The sequence below is a fragment of the Telmatherina bonti genome (assembly GCF_933228915.1).
Source record: "Telmatherina bonti genome assembly, contig: scaffold_188, whole genome shotgun sequence".
Lineage (NCBI taxonomy): Eukaryota > Metazoa > Chordata > Actinopteri > Atheriniformes > Telmatherinidae > Telmatherina > Telmatherina bonti.
In genome coordinates, this window is record NW_027634792.1 from 22,125 (window position 1) to 43,025 (window position 20,901).

A 20,901-nucleotide genomic window follows, 5' to 3' on the forward strand; every position below is an offset into this window, starting at 1 on the left:
GAAGACAGGATGAGGACGAGATGAAGACGGGATGAAGACGGGATGAAGACGAGATGAAGACGGGATGAAGACGGGATGAAGACGAGATGAAGACGGGATGAAGACGGGATGAAGACGGGATGAAGACGGGATTCAGACGAGATGAAGACGGGACTAGGACGAGATGAAGACGGGATTCAGACGAGATGAAGACGGGACTACGACGAGATGAAGACGGGATGAAGACGGGATGAAGACGAGATGAAGACGGGATGAAGACGGAATGAAGACGAGACGAAGACGGGATGAAGACGGGATAAAGACGACACGAAAGACGGGACGAAGACAAGATGAAGATGACACGAAGACGGAATGAAGACGAGACGAAGACGGGATGAAGACGGGATAAAGACGACATGAAAGACGGGACGAAGACAAGATGAAGATGACACGAAGACGGGATGAAGACGAGACGAAGACGGGATGAAGACGACACGAAAGACGGGACGAAGACGACACGAAGACGGGACGAAGAAGGGATGAAAACGACATGAAGACGACACGAAAGAGGGGACGAAGACGGGACGAAGACGGGACGAAGAAGGGATGAAGACGACACGAAGATGGGATGAAGACGACATGAAGACGACACGAAAGAGGGGACGAAGACGGGACGAAGATGACATGAAGAAGGAATGAAGACGAGATGGAGAAGGGATGAAGACGGGACTAGGACGAGATGAAGACGGGATGAAGACGGGATTCAGACGAGATGAAGACGGGACTAGGACGAGATGAAGACGGGATGAAGACGGGATGAAGACGAGATGAAAACGGGATGAAGACGGAATGAAGACGAGACGAAGACGGGATGAAGACGGGATAAAGACGACACGAAAGACTGGACGAAGACAAGATGAAGATGACACGAAGACGGAATGAAGACGGAATGAAGACGAGATGAAGAAGGGATGAAGACGGGATAAAGACGACATGAAAGACGGGACGAAGACAAGATGAAGATGACACGAAGACGGGATGAAGACGGGATGAAAACGACATGAAGACGACACGAAAGAGGTGGACGAAGACGGGACGAAGACGGGACGAAGAAGGGATGAAGACGACACGAAGACGGGATGAAGACGACATGAAGACGGGACTAGGACGGGATGAAGACGAGATGAAGACGGGATGAAGACGAGATGAAGACGGGATGAAGACGAGATGAAGACGGGATGAAGACGAGATGAAGACGAGATGAAGACGGGATGAAGACGAGATGAAGACGGGATGAAGACGGGATGAAGACGAGATGAAGACGGGACTAGGACGGGATGAAGACGGGATGAAGACGAGATGAAGACGGGATGAAGACGAGATGAAGATGGGATGAAGACGAGATGAAGACGGGATGAAGACGGGATGAAGACGACATGAAGACGGGACTAGGACGGGATGAAGACGAGATGAAGACGGGATGAAGACGAGATGAAGACGGGATGAAGACGAGATGAAGACGGGACTAGGACGGGATGAAGACGGGATGAAGACGGGATGAAGACGAGATGAAGACGGGATGAAGACGAGATGAAGACGAGATGAAGACGGGATGAAGACGAGATGAAGACGGGATGAAGACGAGATGAAGACGGGATGAAAACGACATGAAGACGGGATGAAGACAAGATGAAGATGACACGAAGACGGAATGAAGACGAGACGAAGACGGGATGAAGACGGGATTCAGACGAGATGAAGACGGGATGAAGACGGAATGAAGACGAGACGAAGACGGGATGAAGACGGGATAAAGACGACATGAAAGACGGGACGAAGACAAGATGAAGATGACACGAAGACGGAACGAAGACGGGATGAAAACGACATGAAGACGACACGAAAGAGGGGACGAAGACGGGACGAAGACGGGACGAAGAAGGGATGAAGACGACACGAAGACAGGATGCAGACGACATGAAGATGGGACGAAGATGACATGAAGAAGGAATGAAGACGAGATGGAGAAGGGATGAAGACGGGATTCAGACGAGATGAAGACGGGATTCAGACGAGATGAAGACGGCACTAGGACGAGATGAAGACGAGATGAAGACGGGATGAAGACGAGATGAAGACGGGATGAAGACGGAATGAAGACGGGATGAAGACGGGATGAAGACGACACGAAAGACGGGACGAAGACAAGATGAAGATGACACGAAGACGGGATGAAGACGAGACGAAGACGGGATGAAGACGACACGAAAGACGGGACGAAGACGACACGAAGACGGGACGAAGAAGGGATGAAAACGACATGAAGACGACACGAAAGAGGGGACGAAGACGGGACGAAGACGGGACGAAGAAGGGATGAAGACGACACGAAGACGGGATGAAGACGACATGAAGATGGGACGAAGATGACATGAAGAAGGAATGAAGACGAGATGGAGAAGGGATGAAGACGGGATTCAGACGAGATGAAGACGAGATGAAGAAGGGATGAAGACGGGATGAAGACGGGATGAAGACGGGATGAAGACGAGATGAAGACGGGATGAAGACGAGATGAAGACGAGATGAAGACGGGATGAAGACGAGATGAAGACGGGATGAAAACGACATGAAGACGGGATGAAGACGGGATGAAGACGAGATGAAGACGGGATGAAGACGAGATAAAGAAGAGATGAAGACAAGATGAAGACGGGATGAAGACGGGATGAAGACGAGATGAAGACGGGATGAAGACGAGATGAAGACGGGACTAGGACGGGATGAAGACGGGATGAAGACGGGATGAAGACGAGATGAAGACGGGATGAAGACGGGATGAAGACGAGATGAAGACGGGATGAAGACGAGATGAAGACGAGATGAAGACGGGATGAAGACGAGATGAAGACGGGATGAAAACGACATGAAGACGGGATGAAGACGGGATGAAGACGAGATGAAGACGGGATGAAGACGAGATAAAGAAGAGATGAAGACAAGATGAAGACGGGATGAAGACGGGATGAAGACTGGATGAAGACGGGATGAAGACGGGATGAAGACGAGATGAAGACGAGATGAAGACGGGATGAAGACGAGATGAAGACGGGATGAAGACGAGATGAAGACGGGATGAAGACGAGATCAAGACGGGATGAAGACGGGATGAAGACGGGATGAAGACGGGATGAAGACGAGATGAAGACGGGATAAAGACGAGATGAAGACGAGATGAAGACGGGATGAAGACGGGATGAAGACGAGATGAAGACGGGATGAAGACGAGATGAAGACGAGATGAAGACGGGATGAAGACGGGATGAAGACGAGATGAAGACGGGATGAAGACGAGATGAAGACGAGATGAAGACGGGATGAAGACGGGATTCAGACGAGATGAAGACGGGATGAAGACGGAATGAAGACGAGACGAAGACGGGATGAAGACGGGATAAAGACGACATGAAAGACGGGACGAAGACAAGATGAAGATGACACGAAGACGGAACGAAGACGGGATGAAAACGACATGAAGACGACACGAAAGAGGGGACGAAGACGGGACGAAGACGGGACGAAGAAGGGATGAAGACGACACGAAGACAGGATGCAGACGACATGAAGATGGGACGAAGATGACATGAAGAAGGAATGAAGACGAGATGGAGAAGGGATGAAGACGGGATTCAGACGAGATGAAGACGGGATTCAGACGAGATGAAGACGGCACTAGGACGAGATGAAGACGAGATGAAGACGGGATGAAGACGAGATGAAGACGGGATGAAGACGGAATGAAGACGGGATGAAGACGGGATAAAGACGACACGAAAGACGGGATGAAGACAAGATGAAGATGACACGAAGACGGGATGAAGATGACACGAAGACGGGATGAAGACGACACGAAAGACGGGACGAAGACAAGATGAAGATGACACGAAGACGGGATGAAGACGAGACGAAGACGGGATGAAGACGACACGAAAGACGGGACGAAGACGACACGAAGACGGGACGAAGAAGGGATGAAAACGACATGAAGACGACACGAAAGAGGGGACGAAGACGGGACGAAGACGGGACGAAGAAGGGATGAAGACGACACGAAGACGGGATGAAGACGACATGAAGATGGGACGAAGATGACATGAAGAAGGAATGAAGACGAGATGGAGAAGGGATGAAGACGGGATTCAGACGAGATGAAGACGGGACGAGGACGAGATGAAGACGGGATGAAGACGGGATGAAGACGAGATGAAGACGGGATGAAGACGGAATGAAGACGAGACGAAGACGGGATGAAGACGGGATGAAGATGACAGGAAGACGGAATGAAGACGGAATGAAGACGAGACGAAGACGGGATGAAGACGGGATAAAGACGACATGAAAGACGGGACGAAGACAAGATGAAGATGACACGAAGACGGGATGAAGACGGGATGAAAACGACATGAAGACGACACGAAAGAGGGGACGAAGACGGGACGAAGACGGGACGAAGAAGGGATGAAGACGACACGAAGACGGGATGAAGACGACATGAAGATGGGACGAAGACGGGATGAAGACGGGATGAAGACGACATGAAGACGGGACTAGGACGGGATGAAGACGGGATGAAGACGAGATGAAGACGGGATGAAGACGAGATGAAGACGAGATGAAGACGGGATGAAGAAGGGATGAAGACGGGATGAAGACGAGATGAAGACGGGATGAAGACGAGATGAAGACGGGATGAAGACGGGATGAAGACGAGATGAAGACGGGATGAAGACGGGATGAAGACGAGATGAAGACGGGATGAAGACGAGATGAAGACGAGATGAAGACGGGATGAAGACGAGATGAAGACGGGATGAAAACGACATGAAGACGGGATGAAGACGGGATGAAGACGAGATGAAGACGGGATGAAGACGAGATAAAGACGAGATGAAGACAAGATGAAGACGGGATGAAGACGGGATGAAGACTGGATGAAGACGGGATGAAGACGGGATGAAGACGAGATGAAGACGAGATGAAGACGGGATGAAGACGAGATGAAGACGGGATGAAGACGAGATGATGACGAGATGAAGACGGGATGAAGACGAGATCAAGACGGGATGAAGACGGGATGAAGACGGGATGAAGACGAGATGAAGACGGGATGAAGACGGGATGAAGACGAGATGAAGACGGGATAAAGACGAGATGAAGACGAGATGAAGACGGGATGAAGACGGGATGAAGACGAGATGAAGACGGGATGAAGACGAGATGAAGACGAGATGAAGACGGGATGAAGACGGGATGAAGACGGGATGAAGACGAGATGAAGACGGGATGAAGACGGGATGAAGACGAGATGAAGACGGGATGAAGACGAGATGAAGACGAGATGAAGACGGGATGAAGACGGGATGAAGACGAGATGAAGACGGGATGAAGACGGGATGAAGACGGGATGAAGACGAGATGAAGTCGGGATGAAGACGAGATGAAGACGGGATGAAGACGGGATGAAGACGGGATGAAGACGAGATGAAGACGAGATGAAGACGGGATGAAGACGAGATGAAGACGAGATGAAGACGAGATGAAGACGGGATGAAGACGGGATGAAGACGAGATGAAGACGAGATGAAGACGAGATGAAGACGGGATGAAGACGGGATGAAGACGGGATGAAGACGGGATGAAGACGAGATGAAGACGGGATGAAGACGAGATGAAGACGGGATGGAGACGGGATGAAGACGAGATGAAGACGAGATGAAGACGAGATGAAGACGGGATGAAGACGAGATGAAGACGGAATGAAGACGAGATGAAGACGAGATGAAGACGGGATGAAGACGGAATGAAGACGAGATGAAGACGGGATGAAGACGAGATGAAGACGAGATGAAGACGGGATGAAGACGAGATGAAGACGAGATGAAGACGGGATGAAGACGGGATGAAGACGAGATGAAGACGGGATGAAGACGAGATGAAGACGGGATGAAGACGATATGAAGACGAGATGAAGACGGGATGAAGACGAGATGAAGACGAGATGAAGACGAGATGAAGACGGGATGAAGACGAGATGAAGACGGGATGAAGACGAGATGAAGACGGGATGAAAACGACATGAAGACGGGATGAAGACAAGATGAAGATGACACGAAGACGGAATGAAGACGAGACGAAGACGAGACGAAGACGGGATGAAGACGGGATGAAGACGAGATGAAGACGGGATGAAGACGAGATGAAGACGGGATGAAGACGAGATGAAGACGGGATGAAGACGGGATGAAGACGAGATGAAGACGGGATGAAGACGGGATGAAGACGAGATGAAGACGGGATGAAGACGAGATGAAGACGGGATGAAGACGAGATGAAGACGGGATGAAGACGGGATGAAGACGAGATGAAGTCGGGATGAAGACGGGATGAAGACGGGATGAAGACGGGATGAAGACGAGATGAAGACGAGATGAAGACGGGATGAAGACGAGATGAAGACGGGATGAAGACGGGATGAAGACGAGATGAAGACGAGATGAAGACGGGATGAAGACGGGATGAAGACGAGATGAAAGACGGGATGGAGACGGGATGAAGACGAGATGAAGACGAGATGAAGACGAGATGAAGACGGGATGAAGACGGAATGAAGACGAGATGAAGACGGGATGAAGACGAGATGAAGACGAGATGAAGACGGGATGAAGACGAGATGAAGACGAGATGAAGACGGGATGAAGACGGGATGAAGACGAAATGAAGACGGGATGAAGACGAGATGAAGACGGGATGAAGACGATATGAAGACGAGATGAAGACGGGATGAAGACGAGATGAAGACGAGATGAAGACGACATGAAGACGAGATGAAGACGAGATGAAGACGGGATGAAGACGAGATGAAGACGGGATGAAGACGAGATGAAGACGGGATGAAAACGACATGAAGACGGGATGAAGACAAGATGAAGATGACACGAAGACGGAATGAAGACGAGACGAAGACGGGATGAAGACGGGATTCAGACGAGATGAAGACGGGATGAAGACGGAATGAAGACGAGACGAAGACGGGATGAAGACGGGATAAAGACGTCACGAAAGACGGGACGAAGACAAGATGAAGATGACACGAAGACGGAACGAAGACGGGATGAAAACGACATGAAGACGACACGAAAGAGGGGACGAAGACGGGACGAAGACGGGACGAAGAAGGGATGAAGACGACACGAAGACAGGATGCAGACGACATGAAGATGGGACGAAGATGACATGAAGAAGGAATGAAGACGAGATGGAGAAGGGATGAAGACGGGATTCAGACGAGATGAAGACGGGATTCAGACGAGATGAAGACGGCACTAGGACGAGATGAAGACGAGATGAAGACGGGATGAAGACGAGATGAAGACGGGATGAAGACGGAATGAAGACGGGATGAAGACGGGATGAAGACGACACGAAAGACGGGATGAAGACAAGATGAAGATGACAGGAAGACGGGATGAAGATGACACGAAGACGGGATGAAGACGACACGAAAGACGGGACGAAGACAAGATGAAGATGACACGAAGACGGGATGAAGACGAGACGAAGACGGGATGAAGACGACACGAAAGACGGGACGAAGACGACACGAAGACGGGACGAAGAAGGGATGAAAACGACATGAAGACGACACGAAAGAGGGGACGAAGACGGGACGAAGACGGGACGAAGAAGGGATGAAGACGACACGAAGACGGGATGAAGACGACATGAAGATGGGACGAAGATGACATGAAGAAGGAATGAAGACGAGATGGAGAAGGGATGAAGACGGGATTCAGACGAGATGAAGACGGGACGAGGACGAGATGAAGACGGGATGAAGACGGGATGAAGACGAGATGAAGACGGGATGAAGACGGAATGAAGACGAGACGAAGACGGGATGAAGACGGGATGAAGATGACAGGAAGACGGAATGAAGACGGAATGAAGACGAGACGAAGACGGGATGAAGACGGGATAAAGACGACATGAAAGACGGGACGAAGACAAGATGAAGATGACACGAAGACGGGATGAAGACGGGATGAAAACGACATGAAGACGACACGAAAGAGGGGACGAAGACGGGACGAAGAAGGGATGAAGACGACACGAAGACGGGATGAAGACGACATGAAGATGGGACGAAGACGGGATGAAGACGGGATGAAGACGACATGAAGACGGGACTAGGACGGGATGAAGACGGGATGAAGACGAGATGAAGACGGGATGAAGACGGGATGAAGACGAGATGAAGACGAGATGAAGACGGGATGAAGAAGGGATGAAGACGGGATGAAGACGAGATGAAGACGGGATGAAGACGGGATGAAGACGGGATGAAGACGAGATGAAGACGGGATGAAGACGGGATGAAGACGAGATGAAGACGGGATGAAGACGAGATGAAGACGAGATGAAGACGGGATGAAGACGAGATGAAGACGGGATGAAAACGACATGAAGACGGGATGAAGACGGGATGAAGACGAGATGAAGACGAGATGAAGACGAGATGAAGACGGGATGAAGAAGGGATGAAGACGGGATGAAGACGAGATGAAGACGGGATGAAGACGGGATGAAGACGGGATGAAGACGAGATGAAGACGGGATGAAGACGGGATGTAGACGAGATGAAGACGGGATGAAGACGAGATGAAGACGGGATGAAAACGACATGAAGACGGGATGAAGACGGGATGAAGACGAGATGAAGACGAGATGAAGACGGGATGAAGACGGGATGAAGACGGGATGAAGACGAGATGAAGACGGGATGAAAACGGGATGAAGACGAGATGAAGACGAGATGAAGACGGGATGAAGACGAGATGAAGACGAGATGAAGACGGGATGAAGACGGGATGAAGACGGGATGAAGACGGGATGAAGACGAGATGAAGACGGGATGAAGACGAGATGAAGACGGGATGAAGACGGGATGAAGACGGGATGAAGACGGGATGAAGACGAGATGAAGACGGGATGAAGACGGGATGAAGACGAGATGAAGACGGGATGAAGACGAGATGAAGACGAGATGAAGACGAGATGAAGACGAGATGAAGACGGGATGAAGACGGGATGAAGACGAGATAAAGACGGGATGAAGACGGGATGAAGACGAGATGAAGACGAGATGAAGACGGGATGAAGACGAGATGAAGACGGGATGAAGACGAGATGAAGACGAGATAAAGACGGGATGAAGACGAGATGAAGACGGGATGAAGACGGGATTCAGACGAGATGAAGACGGGATGAAAACGACATGAAGACGGGATGAAGACGAGATGAAGACGAGATGAAGACGGGATGAAGACGAGATGAAGACGGGATGAAGACGAGATGAAGACGAGATAAAGACGGGATGAAGACGAGATGAAGACGGGATGAAGACGGGATTCAGACGAGATGAAGACGGGATGAAAACGACATGAAGACGGGATGAAGACGAGATGAAGACGGGATGAAGACGAGATGAAGACGGGATGAAGACGAGATGAAGACGAGATGAAGACGGGATGAAGACGAGATGGAGACGAGATGAAGACGGGATGAAGACGGGATGAAGACGAGATGAAGACGAGATGAAGACAGGGATGAAGACGAGATGAAGACGAGATGAAGACGGGATGAAGACGAGATGAAGACGAGATGAAGACGGGATGAAGACGAGATGAAGACGGGATGAAGACGAGATGAAGACGGGATGGAAACGGGATGAAGACGAGATGAAGACGAGATGAAGACGAGATGAAGACGGGATGAAGACGGAATGAAGACGAGATGAAGACGAGATGAAGACGGGATGAAGACGGAATGAAGACGAGATGAAGACGGGATGAAGACGAGATGAAGACGAGATGAAGACGGGATGAAGACGAGATGAAGACGGGATGAAGACGGGATGAAGACGAGATGAAGACGGGATTCAGACGAGATGAAGACGAGATGAAGACGAGATGAAGACGGGATGAAGACGAAATGAAGACGGGACTAGGACGAGATGAAGACGAGATGAAGACGGGATGAAGACGAGATGAAGACGAGATGAAGACGGGATGAAGACGAGATGAGGACGGGATGAAGACGGGATGAAGACGAGATGAAGACGGGATGAAGACGGGATGAAGACGGGATGAAGACGAGATGAAGACGAGATGAAGACGGGACTAGGACGAGATGAAGACGAAATGAAGACGGGATGAAGACGAGATGAAGACGGGATGAAGACGAGATGAAGACGAGATGAAGACGGGATGAAGACGAGATGAAGACGGGATGAAGACGAGATGAAGACGGGATGAAGACGGGATGAAGACGGGATGAAAACGGGATGAAGACGAGATGAAGACGGGATGAAGACGAGATGAAGACGGGATGAAGACGGGATGAAGACGGGATGAAGACGAGATAAAGACGGGATGAAGACGAGATGAAGACGAGATGAAGACGGGATGAAGACGAGATGAAGACGGGATGAAGACGAGATGAAGACGAGATGAAGACGGGATGAAGACGGGATGAAGACGAGATGAAGACGAGATGAAGACGGGATGAAGACGAGATGAAGACGGGATGAAGACGAGATGAAGACGAGATGAAGACGGGATGAAGACGGGATGAAGACGAGATGAAGACGGGATGAAGACGAGATGAAGACGGGATGAAGACGGGATGAAGACGAGATGAAGACGGGATGAAGACGGGATGAAGACGAGATGAAGACGGGATGAAGACGGGATGAAGACGAGATGAAGACGGGATGAAGACGGGATGAAGACGAGATGAAGACGAGATGAAGACGGGATGAAGACGGGATGAAGACGGGATGAAGACGAGATGAAGACGGGATGAAGACGAGATGAAGACGGGATGAAGACGAGATGAAGACGAGATGAAGACGAGATGAAGACGGGATAAAGACGAGATGAAGACGAGATGAAGACGAGATGAAGACGGGATGAAGACGAGATGAAGACGAGATGAAGACGGGATGAAGACGAGATGAAGACGAGATGAAGACGAGATGAAGACGAGATGAAGACGGGACTAGGAACGAGATGAAGACGAGATGAAGACGGGATGAAGACGAGATGAAGACGGGATGAAGACGGGATGAAGACGAGATGAAGACGGGATGAAGACGAGATGAAGACGAGATGAAGACGAGATGAAGACGGGATGAAGACGAGATGAAGACGGGATGAAGACGGGATGAAGACGGGATGAAGACGGGATGAAGACGAGATGAAGACGGGATGAAGACGAGACGAAGACGGGATGAAGACGGGATGAAGACGAGACGAAGACGGGATGAAGACGAGATGAAGACGAGATGAAGACGGGATGAAGACGGAATGAAGACGAGATGAAGACGAGATGAAGACGAGATGAAGACGGGACTAGGACGAGATGAAGACGAGATGAAGACGGGATGAAGACGAGATGAAGACGGGATGAAGATGGAATGAAGACGAGACGAAGACGAGATGAAGACGGGATAAAGACGACACGAAGACGGGATGAAGACGAGATGAAGACGGGATGAAGACGAGATGAAGACGAGATGAAGACGAGATGAAGACGAGATGAAGACGGGATGAAGACGAGATGAAGACGGGATGAAGACGAGACGAAGACGGGATGAAGACGGGATGAAGACGAGACGAAGACGGGATGAAGACGAGATGAAGACGAGATGAAGACGGGATGAAGACGGAATGAAGACGAGATGAAGACGAGATGAAGACGAGATGAAGACGGGACTAGGACGAGATGAAGACGAGATGAAGACGGGATGAAGACGAGATGAAGACGGGATGAAGATGGAATGAAGACGAGACGAAGACGAGATGAAGACGGGATAAAGACGACACGAAGACGGGATGAAGACGAGATGAAGACGGGATGAAGACGAGATGAAGACGAGATGAAGACGGGATGAAGACGGAATGAAGACGAGATGAAGACGAGATGAAGACGGGATGAAGACGAGATGAAGACGAGATGAAGACGGGATGAAGACGGAATGAAGACGAGATGAAGACGGGATGAAGACGGAATGAAGACGAGACGAAGACGGGATGAAGACGGGATAAAGACGACACGAAGACAGGATGAAGACGAGATGAAGACGGGATGAAGACGGAATGAAGACGGGATGAAGACGGGACTAGGACGAGATGAAGACGGGATGAAGACGGGATGAAGACGGGATGAAGACGAGATGAAGACGGGATGAAGACGAGATGAAGACGAGATGAAGACGGAATGAAGACGGGATGAAGACGACACGAAGACAGGATGAAGACGAGATGAAGACGAGATGAAGACGAGATGAAGACGAGATGAAGACGGGATGAAGACGAGATGAAGACGGGACTAGGACGAGATGAAGACGAGATGAAGACGGGACTAGGACGAGATGAAGACGAGATGAAGACGGGATGAAGACGGAATGAAGACAAGACGAAGACGGGATGAAGACGGGATAAAGACGACACGAAGACAGGATGAAGACGAGATGAAGACGAGATGAAGACGAGATGAAGACGGGATGAAGACGAGATGAAGACGGGATGAAGACGGAATGAAGACAAGACGAAGACGGGATGAAGACGGGATAAAGACGACACGAAGACAGGATGAAGACGGGATGAAGACGAGATGAAGACGGGATGAAGACGGGATGAAGACGAGATGAAGACGGGACTAGGACGAGATGAAGACGAGATGAACACGGGATGAAGACGAGATGAAGACGGGATGAAGACGAGATGAAGACGAGATGAAGACGACACGAAGACAGGATGAAGACGAGATGAAGACGAGATGAAGACGAGATGAAGACGGGATGAAGACGAGATGAAGACGGGATGAAGACGAGATGAAGACGGGATGAAGACGAGATGAAGACGAGATGAAGACGGCATGAAGACGAGATGAAGACGGGATGAAGACGGAATGAAGACAAGACGAAGACGGGATGAAGACGGGATGAAGACGACACGAAGACAGGATGAAGACGAGATGAAGACGAGATGAAGACGGGATGAAGACGAGATGAAGACGGGATGAAGACGGAATGAAGACAAGACGAAGACGGGATGAAGACGGGATGAAGACGACACGAAGACAGGATGAAGACGAGATGAAGACGAGATGAAGACGGGATGAAGACGGAATGAAGACAAGACGAAGACGGGATGAAGACGGGATAAAGACGACACGAAGACAGGATGAAGACAGGATGAAGACGGGATGAAGACGAGATGAAGACGGGATGAAGACGGGATGAAGACGAGATGAAGACGGGATGAAGACGGGATGAAGACGGGATGAAGACGAGATGAAGACGGGATGAAGACGAGATGAAGACGGGATGAAGAAGGGATGAAGACGAGATGAAGACGGGATGAAGACGAGATGAAGACGGGATGAAGACGGGATGAAGACGGGATGAAGACGAGATGAAGACGGGATGAAGACGAGATGAAGACGGGATGAAGACGGGATGAAGACGGGATGAAGACGAGATGAAGACGAGATGAAGACGAGATGAAGACGGGATGAAGACGAGATGAAGACGGGATGAAGACGAGATGAAGACGGGATGAAGACGGGATGAAGACGGGATGAAGACGAGATGAAGACGGGATGAAGACGGGATGAAGACGGGATGAAGACGAGATGAAGACGAGATGAAGACGGGATGAAGACGGGATGAAGACGAGATGAAGACGGGATGAAGACGAGATGAAGACGGGATGAAGACGAGATGAAGACGAGATGAAGACGAGATGAAGACGGGATGAAGACGGGATGAAGACGGGATGAAGACGAGATGAAGACGGGATGAAGACGGGATGAAGACGAGATGAAGACGGGATGAAGACGGGATGAAGACGGGATGAAGACGAGATGAAGACGGGATGAAGACGGGATGAAGACGGGATGAAGACGAGATGAAGACGGGATGAAGACGGGATGAAGACGAGATGAAGACGGGATGAAGACGAGATGAAGACGGGATGAAGACGAGATGAAGACGAGATGAAGACGGGATGAAGACGAGATGAAGACGGGATGAAGACGGGATGAAGACGAGATGAAGACGGGATGAAGACGGGATGAAGACGGGATGAAGACGAGATGAAGACGGGATGAAGACGGGATGAAGACGGGATGAAGACGGGATGAAGACGGGATGAAGACGAGATGAAGACGGGATGAAGACGGGATGAAGACGGGATGAAGACGAGGATGAAGACGGGATGAAGACGGGATGAAGACGAGATGAAGACGGGATGAAGACGGGATGAAGACGAGATGAAGACGAGATGAAGACGGGATGAAGACGGGATGAAGACGAGATGAAGACGGGATGAAGACGGGATGAAGACGGGATGAAGACGGGATGAAGACGAGATGAAGACGGGATGAAGACGGGATGAAGACGGGATGAAGACGAGATGAAGACGGGATGAAGACGGGATGAAGACGGGATGAAGACGAGATGAAGACGGGATGAAGACGGGATGAAGACGGGATGAAGACGAGATGAAGACGGGATGAAGACGGGATGAAGACGGGATGAAGACGAGATGAAGACGGGATGAAGACGAGATGAAGACGGGATGAAGACGGGATGAAGACGAGGATGAAGACGGGATGAAGACGAGATGAAGACGGGATGAAGACGGGATGAAGACGAGATGAAGACGGGATGAAGACGAGGATGAAGACGGGATGAAGACGGGATGAAGACGAGATGAAGACGGGATGAAGACGGGATGAAGACGGGATGAAGACGAGATGAAGACGGGATGAAGACGGGATGAAGACGGGATGAAGACGAGATGAAGACGGGATGAAGACGGGATGAAGACGGGATGAAGACGAGATGAAGACGGGATGAAGACGGGATGAAGACGGGATGAAGACGAGATGAAGACGGGATGAAGACGGGATGAAGACGAGATGAAGACGGGATGAAGACGAGATGAAGACGGGATGAAGACGGGATGAAGACGAGGATGAAGACGGGATGAAGACGAGATGAAGACGGGATGAAGACGGGATGAAGACGAGATGAAGACGGGATGAAGACGAGGATGAAGACGGGATGAAGACGGGATGAAGACGAGATGAAGACGGGATGAAGACGGGATGAAGACGAGATGAAGACGGGATGAAGACGGGATGAAGACGGGATGAAGACGAGATGAAGACGGGATGAAGACGGGATGAAGACGGGATGAAGACGAGATGAAGACGGGATGAAGACGGGATGAAGACGGGATGAAGACGAGATGAAGACGGGATGAAGACGGGATGAAGACGGGATGAAGACGAGATGAAGACGGGATGAAGACGAGATGAAGACGGGATGAAGACGGGATGAAGACGAGGATGAAGACGGGATGAAGACGAGATGAAGACGGGATGAAGACGAGATGAAGACGAGATGAAGACGGGATGAAGACGGGATGAAGACGGGATGAAGACGAGATGAAGACGGGATGAAGACGGGATGAAGACGAGATGAAGACGGGATGAAGACGAGATGAAGACGGGATGAAGAGGGGATGAAGACGGGATGAAGACGGGATGAAGACGAGATGAAGACGGGATGAAGACGGGATGAAGACGGGATGAAGACGAGATGAAGACGGGATGAAGACGGGATGAAGACGGGATGAAGACGAGATGAAGACGGGATGAAGACGGGATGAAGACGGGATGAAGACGGGATGAAGACGAGATGAAGACGGGATGAAGACGGGATGAAGACAGGATGAAGACAGGATGAAGACAGGATGAAGACGGGATGAAGACGGGACGAAAATGCAAATCCCCTCAGACATATGGAAGGCCAGCAGCGGGAGGAACTTCATAGTTCTGTCAAAGTTTTTATAAACTTTCGAGTCTGGGTTTGTTTTTTACAAGCTTTTTGTCCGTTTCTCACGGGACCATTTTACACACTTAGAAAAGTCCGTTTGTATGAAACATCTCCTTAATCAACTCTTTCCTTTGATCTATTCTATTCTATTCTCTCGCCCTTTAGCAGACTGCAGCAGGCGGTGATTAGCCCGTTGGACGCGCCCCCCCCGTCAGCTTCCCGACAATCGTCCCTTTGCGGGCTTACAAGATGATGATGACATCACACCAGCAGACGTAATGCATCTTATACTGTGCTAAGTCGTGTCAGAGCTGAATGATTCTTTCTAAGGACTCTGCAGGTCGGACAGAGTTAAGCAGGTCGTTCCACCATCCTGGACCAGCAGAGAAAAAGAGTCTGCTGGTGGTTTAGTCCCACGTTGTCATGGTAACACTAGGCGTCTTCCACTGGTAGAATGTAACTGTGGAGCGGGACTGTTGCTCTGGATGAAGGAGTGAAGGTAGACAGGAGACATTTGACTTATTGTTTTGTAAACCAGAAGTAGAGCTCTGAATCTGATGCTCTGCAACTGGATGCTTGGTAGCCGTCAGGCTGGATGTGAAGACTGAGAGGTCCTGCTGGGACTCTGACAAGTCAGGGACGACTTCTTCAAAAATTCAAATTCCATCAACTTTAATAACAGACATCAGCTTGAGATTAAAAATGACATCTCAGTATCACACCTGATGCTCAGTAACCAATCAGAACACAGCATGCATCACTCCGGGACACTTACCTGTGCGTCCCTGGGTGCCATGCTAACTACAGACAGGAAGGAAACACCAGAAGGAACAGAAGACAGACACGAGACAGACAGGAGAAACAGAGCAGTTAGAAACAGAAGCTCAGGAAGCAGACAGTGGTCCGAATGTTACCATGGCAACTGCCTGGAGAAACCACAGCTCCTAGTTATTCATGGCGATTTGTCCTGGTCCGTTCAATAAGAACTAACATCTCATTCCAACCAATCACATGTCACCTGCTCACCTGATGATCCAGAAGGGGGCGGAGCTCCAGTCTTCTGCCAGACAGTAGCCTCAGCTGCCAGTCTTCTGACATAAACCTCGTCAACGACCAATAAGATGTTCTCTGGCTTAATGTCGGTGTGGATGATCTTACACTTGGTGTGAAGGTAGTCTAGTCCCTGCAGGACCTGCAAAGACGAGTCACCACACTGGATGAGTCAGGATTTCCATCATGGTCAACAAGTCAGAGTTCAGAACAGCTGACGAGTCCATCGAAGTCCATCAAGTTTTGTATGTCTCCTACAGTTAGGTGTGTCTCACCTGTCTCACAATGGTCTTGACGCAGACTAGAGGAAGTCCCAAATAGTTTGACTTGATGATCCATTTTAACAGCTGATGACCCAAAACTTCCAGAACCATGCAGACATCTAGGAGAAGCTGAGGAAAAGCGCAGGAACCGAAACAGAAATGAAACCTCTCACGGCTAATGTAAAGGATACGTATTCCACTAGCTCCAGATATCTTGAAGTCGTCAATGAGTTGGACGATTGTCTCCCTGTATGCGTCGGATGGGTCACTGTCCCTTACCTGGCAAGACAGACAGGTAACCTGGTCAAAATCTACACAAACTGGTTCTGACAGTGATGCAGAAACTAAGACTCACACATCGGAGAAGTTTGATTTCATCCAGAGCAGTTTCGGTGTAATGTGGAGCACTTTTCACCACCTTTAATGCCACAAAACGCTTCTTCCTGAAGCGCAAACACATTTCAGACAAATAGGACAAATTTCCATCGGAATCCTAACGTAGAAAACATGTATACCGGGACATCTTCTAACCTAGAACACATGTAAACCGGGACATCTTCTAACGTAGAAAACATGTAAACCGGGACATCTTCTAACGTAGAAAACATGTATACCGGGACATCTTCTAACCTAGAACACATGTAAACCGGGACATCTTCTAACGTAGAAAACATGTAAACCGGGACATCTTCTAACGTAGAAAACATGTATACCGGGACATCTTCTAACCTAGAACACATGTAAACCGGGACATCTTCTAACGTAGAAAACATGTAAACCGGGACATCTTCTAACGTAGAAAACATGTATACCGGGACATCTTCTAACCTAGAACACATGTAAACCGGGACATCTTCTAACGTAGAAAACATGTATACCGGGACATCTTCTAACGTAGAACACATGTAAACCGGGACATCTTCTAACCTAGAACACATGTAAACCGGGACATCTTCTAACGTAGAAAACATGTAAACCGGGACATCTTCTAACGGAGAAAACATGTAAATCGGGACATCTTCTAACGTAGAAAACATGTAAACCGGGACATCTTCTAACGTAGAACACATGTAAACCGGGACATCTTCTAACCTAGAACACATGTAAACCGGGACATCTTCTAACGTAGAAAACATGTAAACCGGGACATCTTCTAACGGAGAAAACATGTAAATCGGGACATCTTCTAACGTAGAAAACATGTAAACCGGGACATCTTCTAACGTAGAACACATGTATACCGGGACATCTTCTAACGTAGAAAACATGTAAACCGGGACATCTTCTAACGTAGAAAACATGTAATCCGGGACATTTTCTAACGTAGAACACATGTAAACTGGGACATCTTCTAACGCAGAAAACATGTAAACCGGGACATCTTCTAACGTAGAACACATGTAAACCGGGACATCTTCTAACGTAGAACACATGTAAACCGGGACATCTTCTAACGTAGAACACATGTAAACCGGGACATCTTCTAACGTAGAAAACATGTATACCGGGACATCTTCGAACGTAGAACACATGTAAACCGGGACATCTTCTAACGTAGAACACATGTAAACCGGGACATCTTCTAACGTAGAAAACATGTAAACCGGGACATCTTCTAACGTAGAACACATGTAAACCGGGACATCTTCTAACGTAGAACACATGTAAACCAGGACATCTTCTAAGGTGGAAAACATGTAAACCGGGACATCTTCTAACGTAGAACACATGTAAACCGGGACATCTTCTAACGTAGAAAACATGTATACCGGGACATCTTCTGACGTAGAACACGTGTAAACCGGGACATCTTTGAACGTAGAACACATGTAAACGGGGACATCTTCTAACGTTGAAAACATGTATACCGGGACATCTTCTAACGTAGAAATTATGTAAACCGGGACATCTTCTAACGTAGAAAACATGTAATCCGGGACATTTTCTAACGTAGAACACATGTAAACCGGGACATCTTCTAACGCAGAAAACATGTAAACCGGGACATCTTCTAACGTAGAACACATGTAAACCGGGATATCTTCTAACGTAGAAAACATGTAAACCGGGACATCTTCTAACGTAGAAATTATGTAAACCGGGATATCTTCTAACGTAGAAATTATGTAAACCGGGACATCTTCTAACGTAGAAAACATGTAAACCGGGACATCTTCTAACGTAGAACACATGTAAACCGGGACATCTTCTAACGTAGAACACATGTAAACCAGGACATCTTCTAACGTAGAAAACATGTAAACCGGGACATCTTCTGACGTAGAACACATGTAAACCAGGACATCTTCTAACGTAGAAAACATGTATACCGGGACATCTTCTGACGTAGAACACATGTAAACCGGGACATCTTCTAACGTAGAAAACATGTAAACCGGGACATCTTCTAACGTAGAACACATGTAAACCGGGACATCTTCTAACGTAGAAAACATGTATACCGGGACATCTTCTAACGTAGAACACATGTAAACCGGGACATCTTCTAACGTAGAACACATGTAAACCGGGACATCTTCTAACGTAGAACACATGTAAACCGGGACATATTCTAACGTAGAAAACATGTAAACCGGGACATCTTCTAACGTAGAACACATGTAAATCGGGACATCTTCTAACGTAGAAATTATATAAACCGGGACATCTTCTAACGTAGAAAACATGTAAACCGGGACATCTTCTAACGTAGAACACATGTAAACCGGGACATCTTCTAACGTAGAAGACATGTAAACCGGGACATCTTCTAACGTAGAAATTATGTAAACCGGGACATCTTCTAACGTAGAACACATGTAAACCGGGACATCTTCTAACGTAGAAAACATGTAAACCGGGACATCTTCTAACGTAGAACACATGTAAACCGGGACATCTTCTAACGTAGAAATTATGTAAACCGGGACATCTTCTAACGTAGAAAACATGTAAACCGGGACATCTTCTAACGTAGAACACATGTAAACCGGGACATCTTCTAACGTAGAAAACATGTAAACCGGGACATCTTCTAACGTAGAAAACATGTAAACCAGGACATCTTCTAACGTAGAAAACATGTATACCGGGACATCTTCTGACGTAGAACACATGTAAACCGGGACATCTTCTAACGTAGAACACATGTAAACCGGGACATCTTCTAACGTAGAAAACATGTAAACCGGGACATCTTCTAACGTAGAACACATGTAAACCGGGACATCTTCTAACGTAGAAATTATGTAAACCGGGACATCTTCTAACGTAGAAAACATGTATACCGGGAAATCTTCTGACGTAGAACACATGTAAACCGGGACATCTTCTAACGTAGAAAACATGTAAACCGGGACATCTTCTAACGTAGAACACATGTATACCGGGACATCTTCTAACGTAGAAAACATGTAAACCGGGACATCTTCTAACGTAGAACACATGTAAACCGGGACATCTTCTAACGTAGAACAGATGTAAACCGGGACATCTTCTAACGTAGAAAACATGTAAACCGGGACATCTTCTAACGTAGAACACATGTAAACCGGGACATCTTCTAACGTAGAAATTATGTAAACCGGGACATCTTCTAACGTAGAAAACATGTAAACCGGGACATCTTCTAACGTAGAA

The 20,901-nt window shown here is 48.5% G+C and overlaps 1 protein-coding gene across 1 annotated transcript in view; it reads right to left on the reverse strand.

The window, feature by feature from the left end:
• Positions 1-20,901, reverse strand: part of LOC306774244 (SRSF protein kinase 3-like) — a gene marked incomplete at its 3' end in the record, with an annotated part of 55,856 nt that overhangs the window by 21,822 nt on the left and 13,133 nt on the right. The window contains exons 3-7 of the mRNA XM_079264245.1: positions 17,618-17,705; positions 17,454-17,541; positions 17,275-17,381; positions 16,976-17,141; positions 16,725-16,750 (exon numbers count right to left, since the gene is read on the reverse strand). Of these exons, the coding sequence (XP_079120371.1) occupies positions 16,725-16,750; positions 16,976-17,141; positions 17,275-17,381; positions 17,454-17,541; positions 17,618-17,705 (475 nt within the window). The remainder of the gene's footprint in view (positions 1-16,724; positions 16,751-16,975; positions 17,142-17,274; positions 17,382-17,453; positions 17,542-17,617; positions 17,706-20,901) is intronic.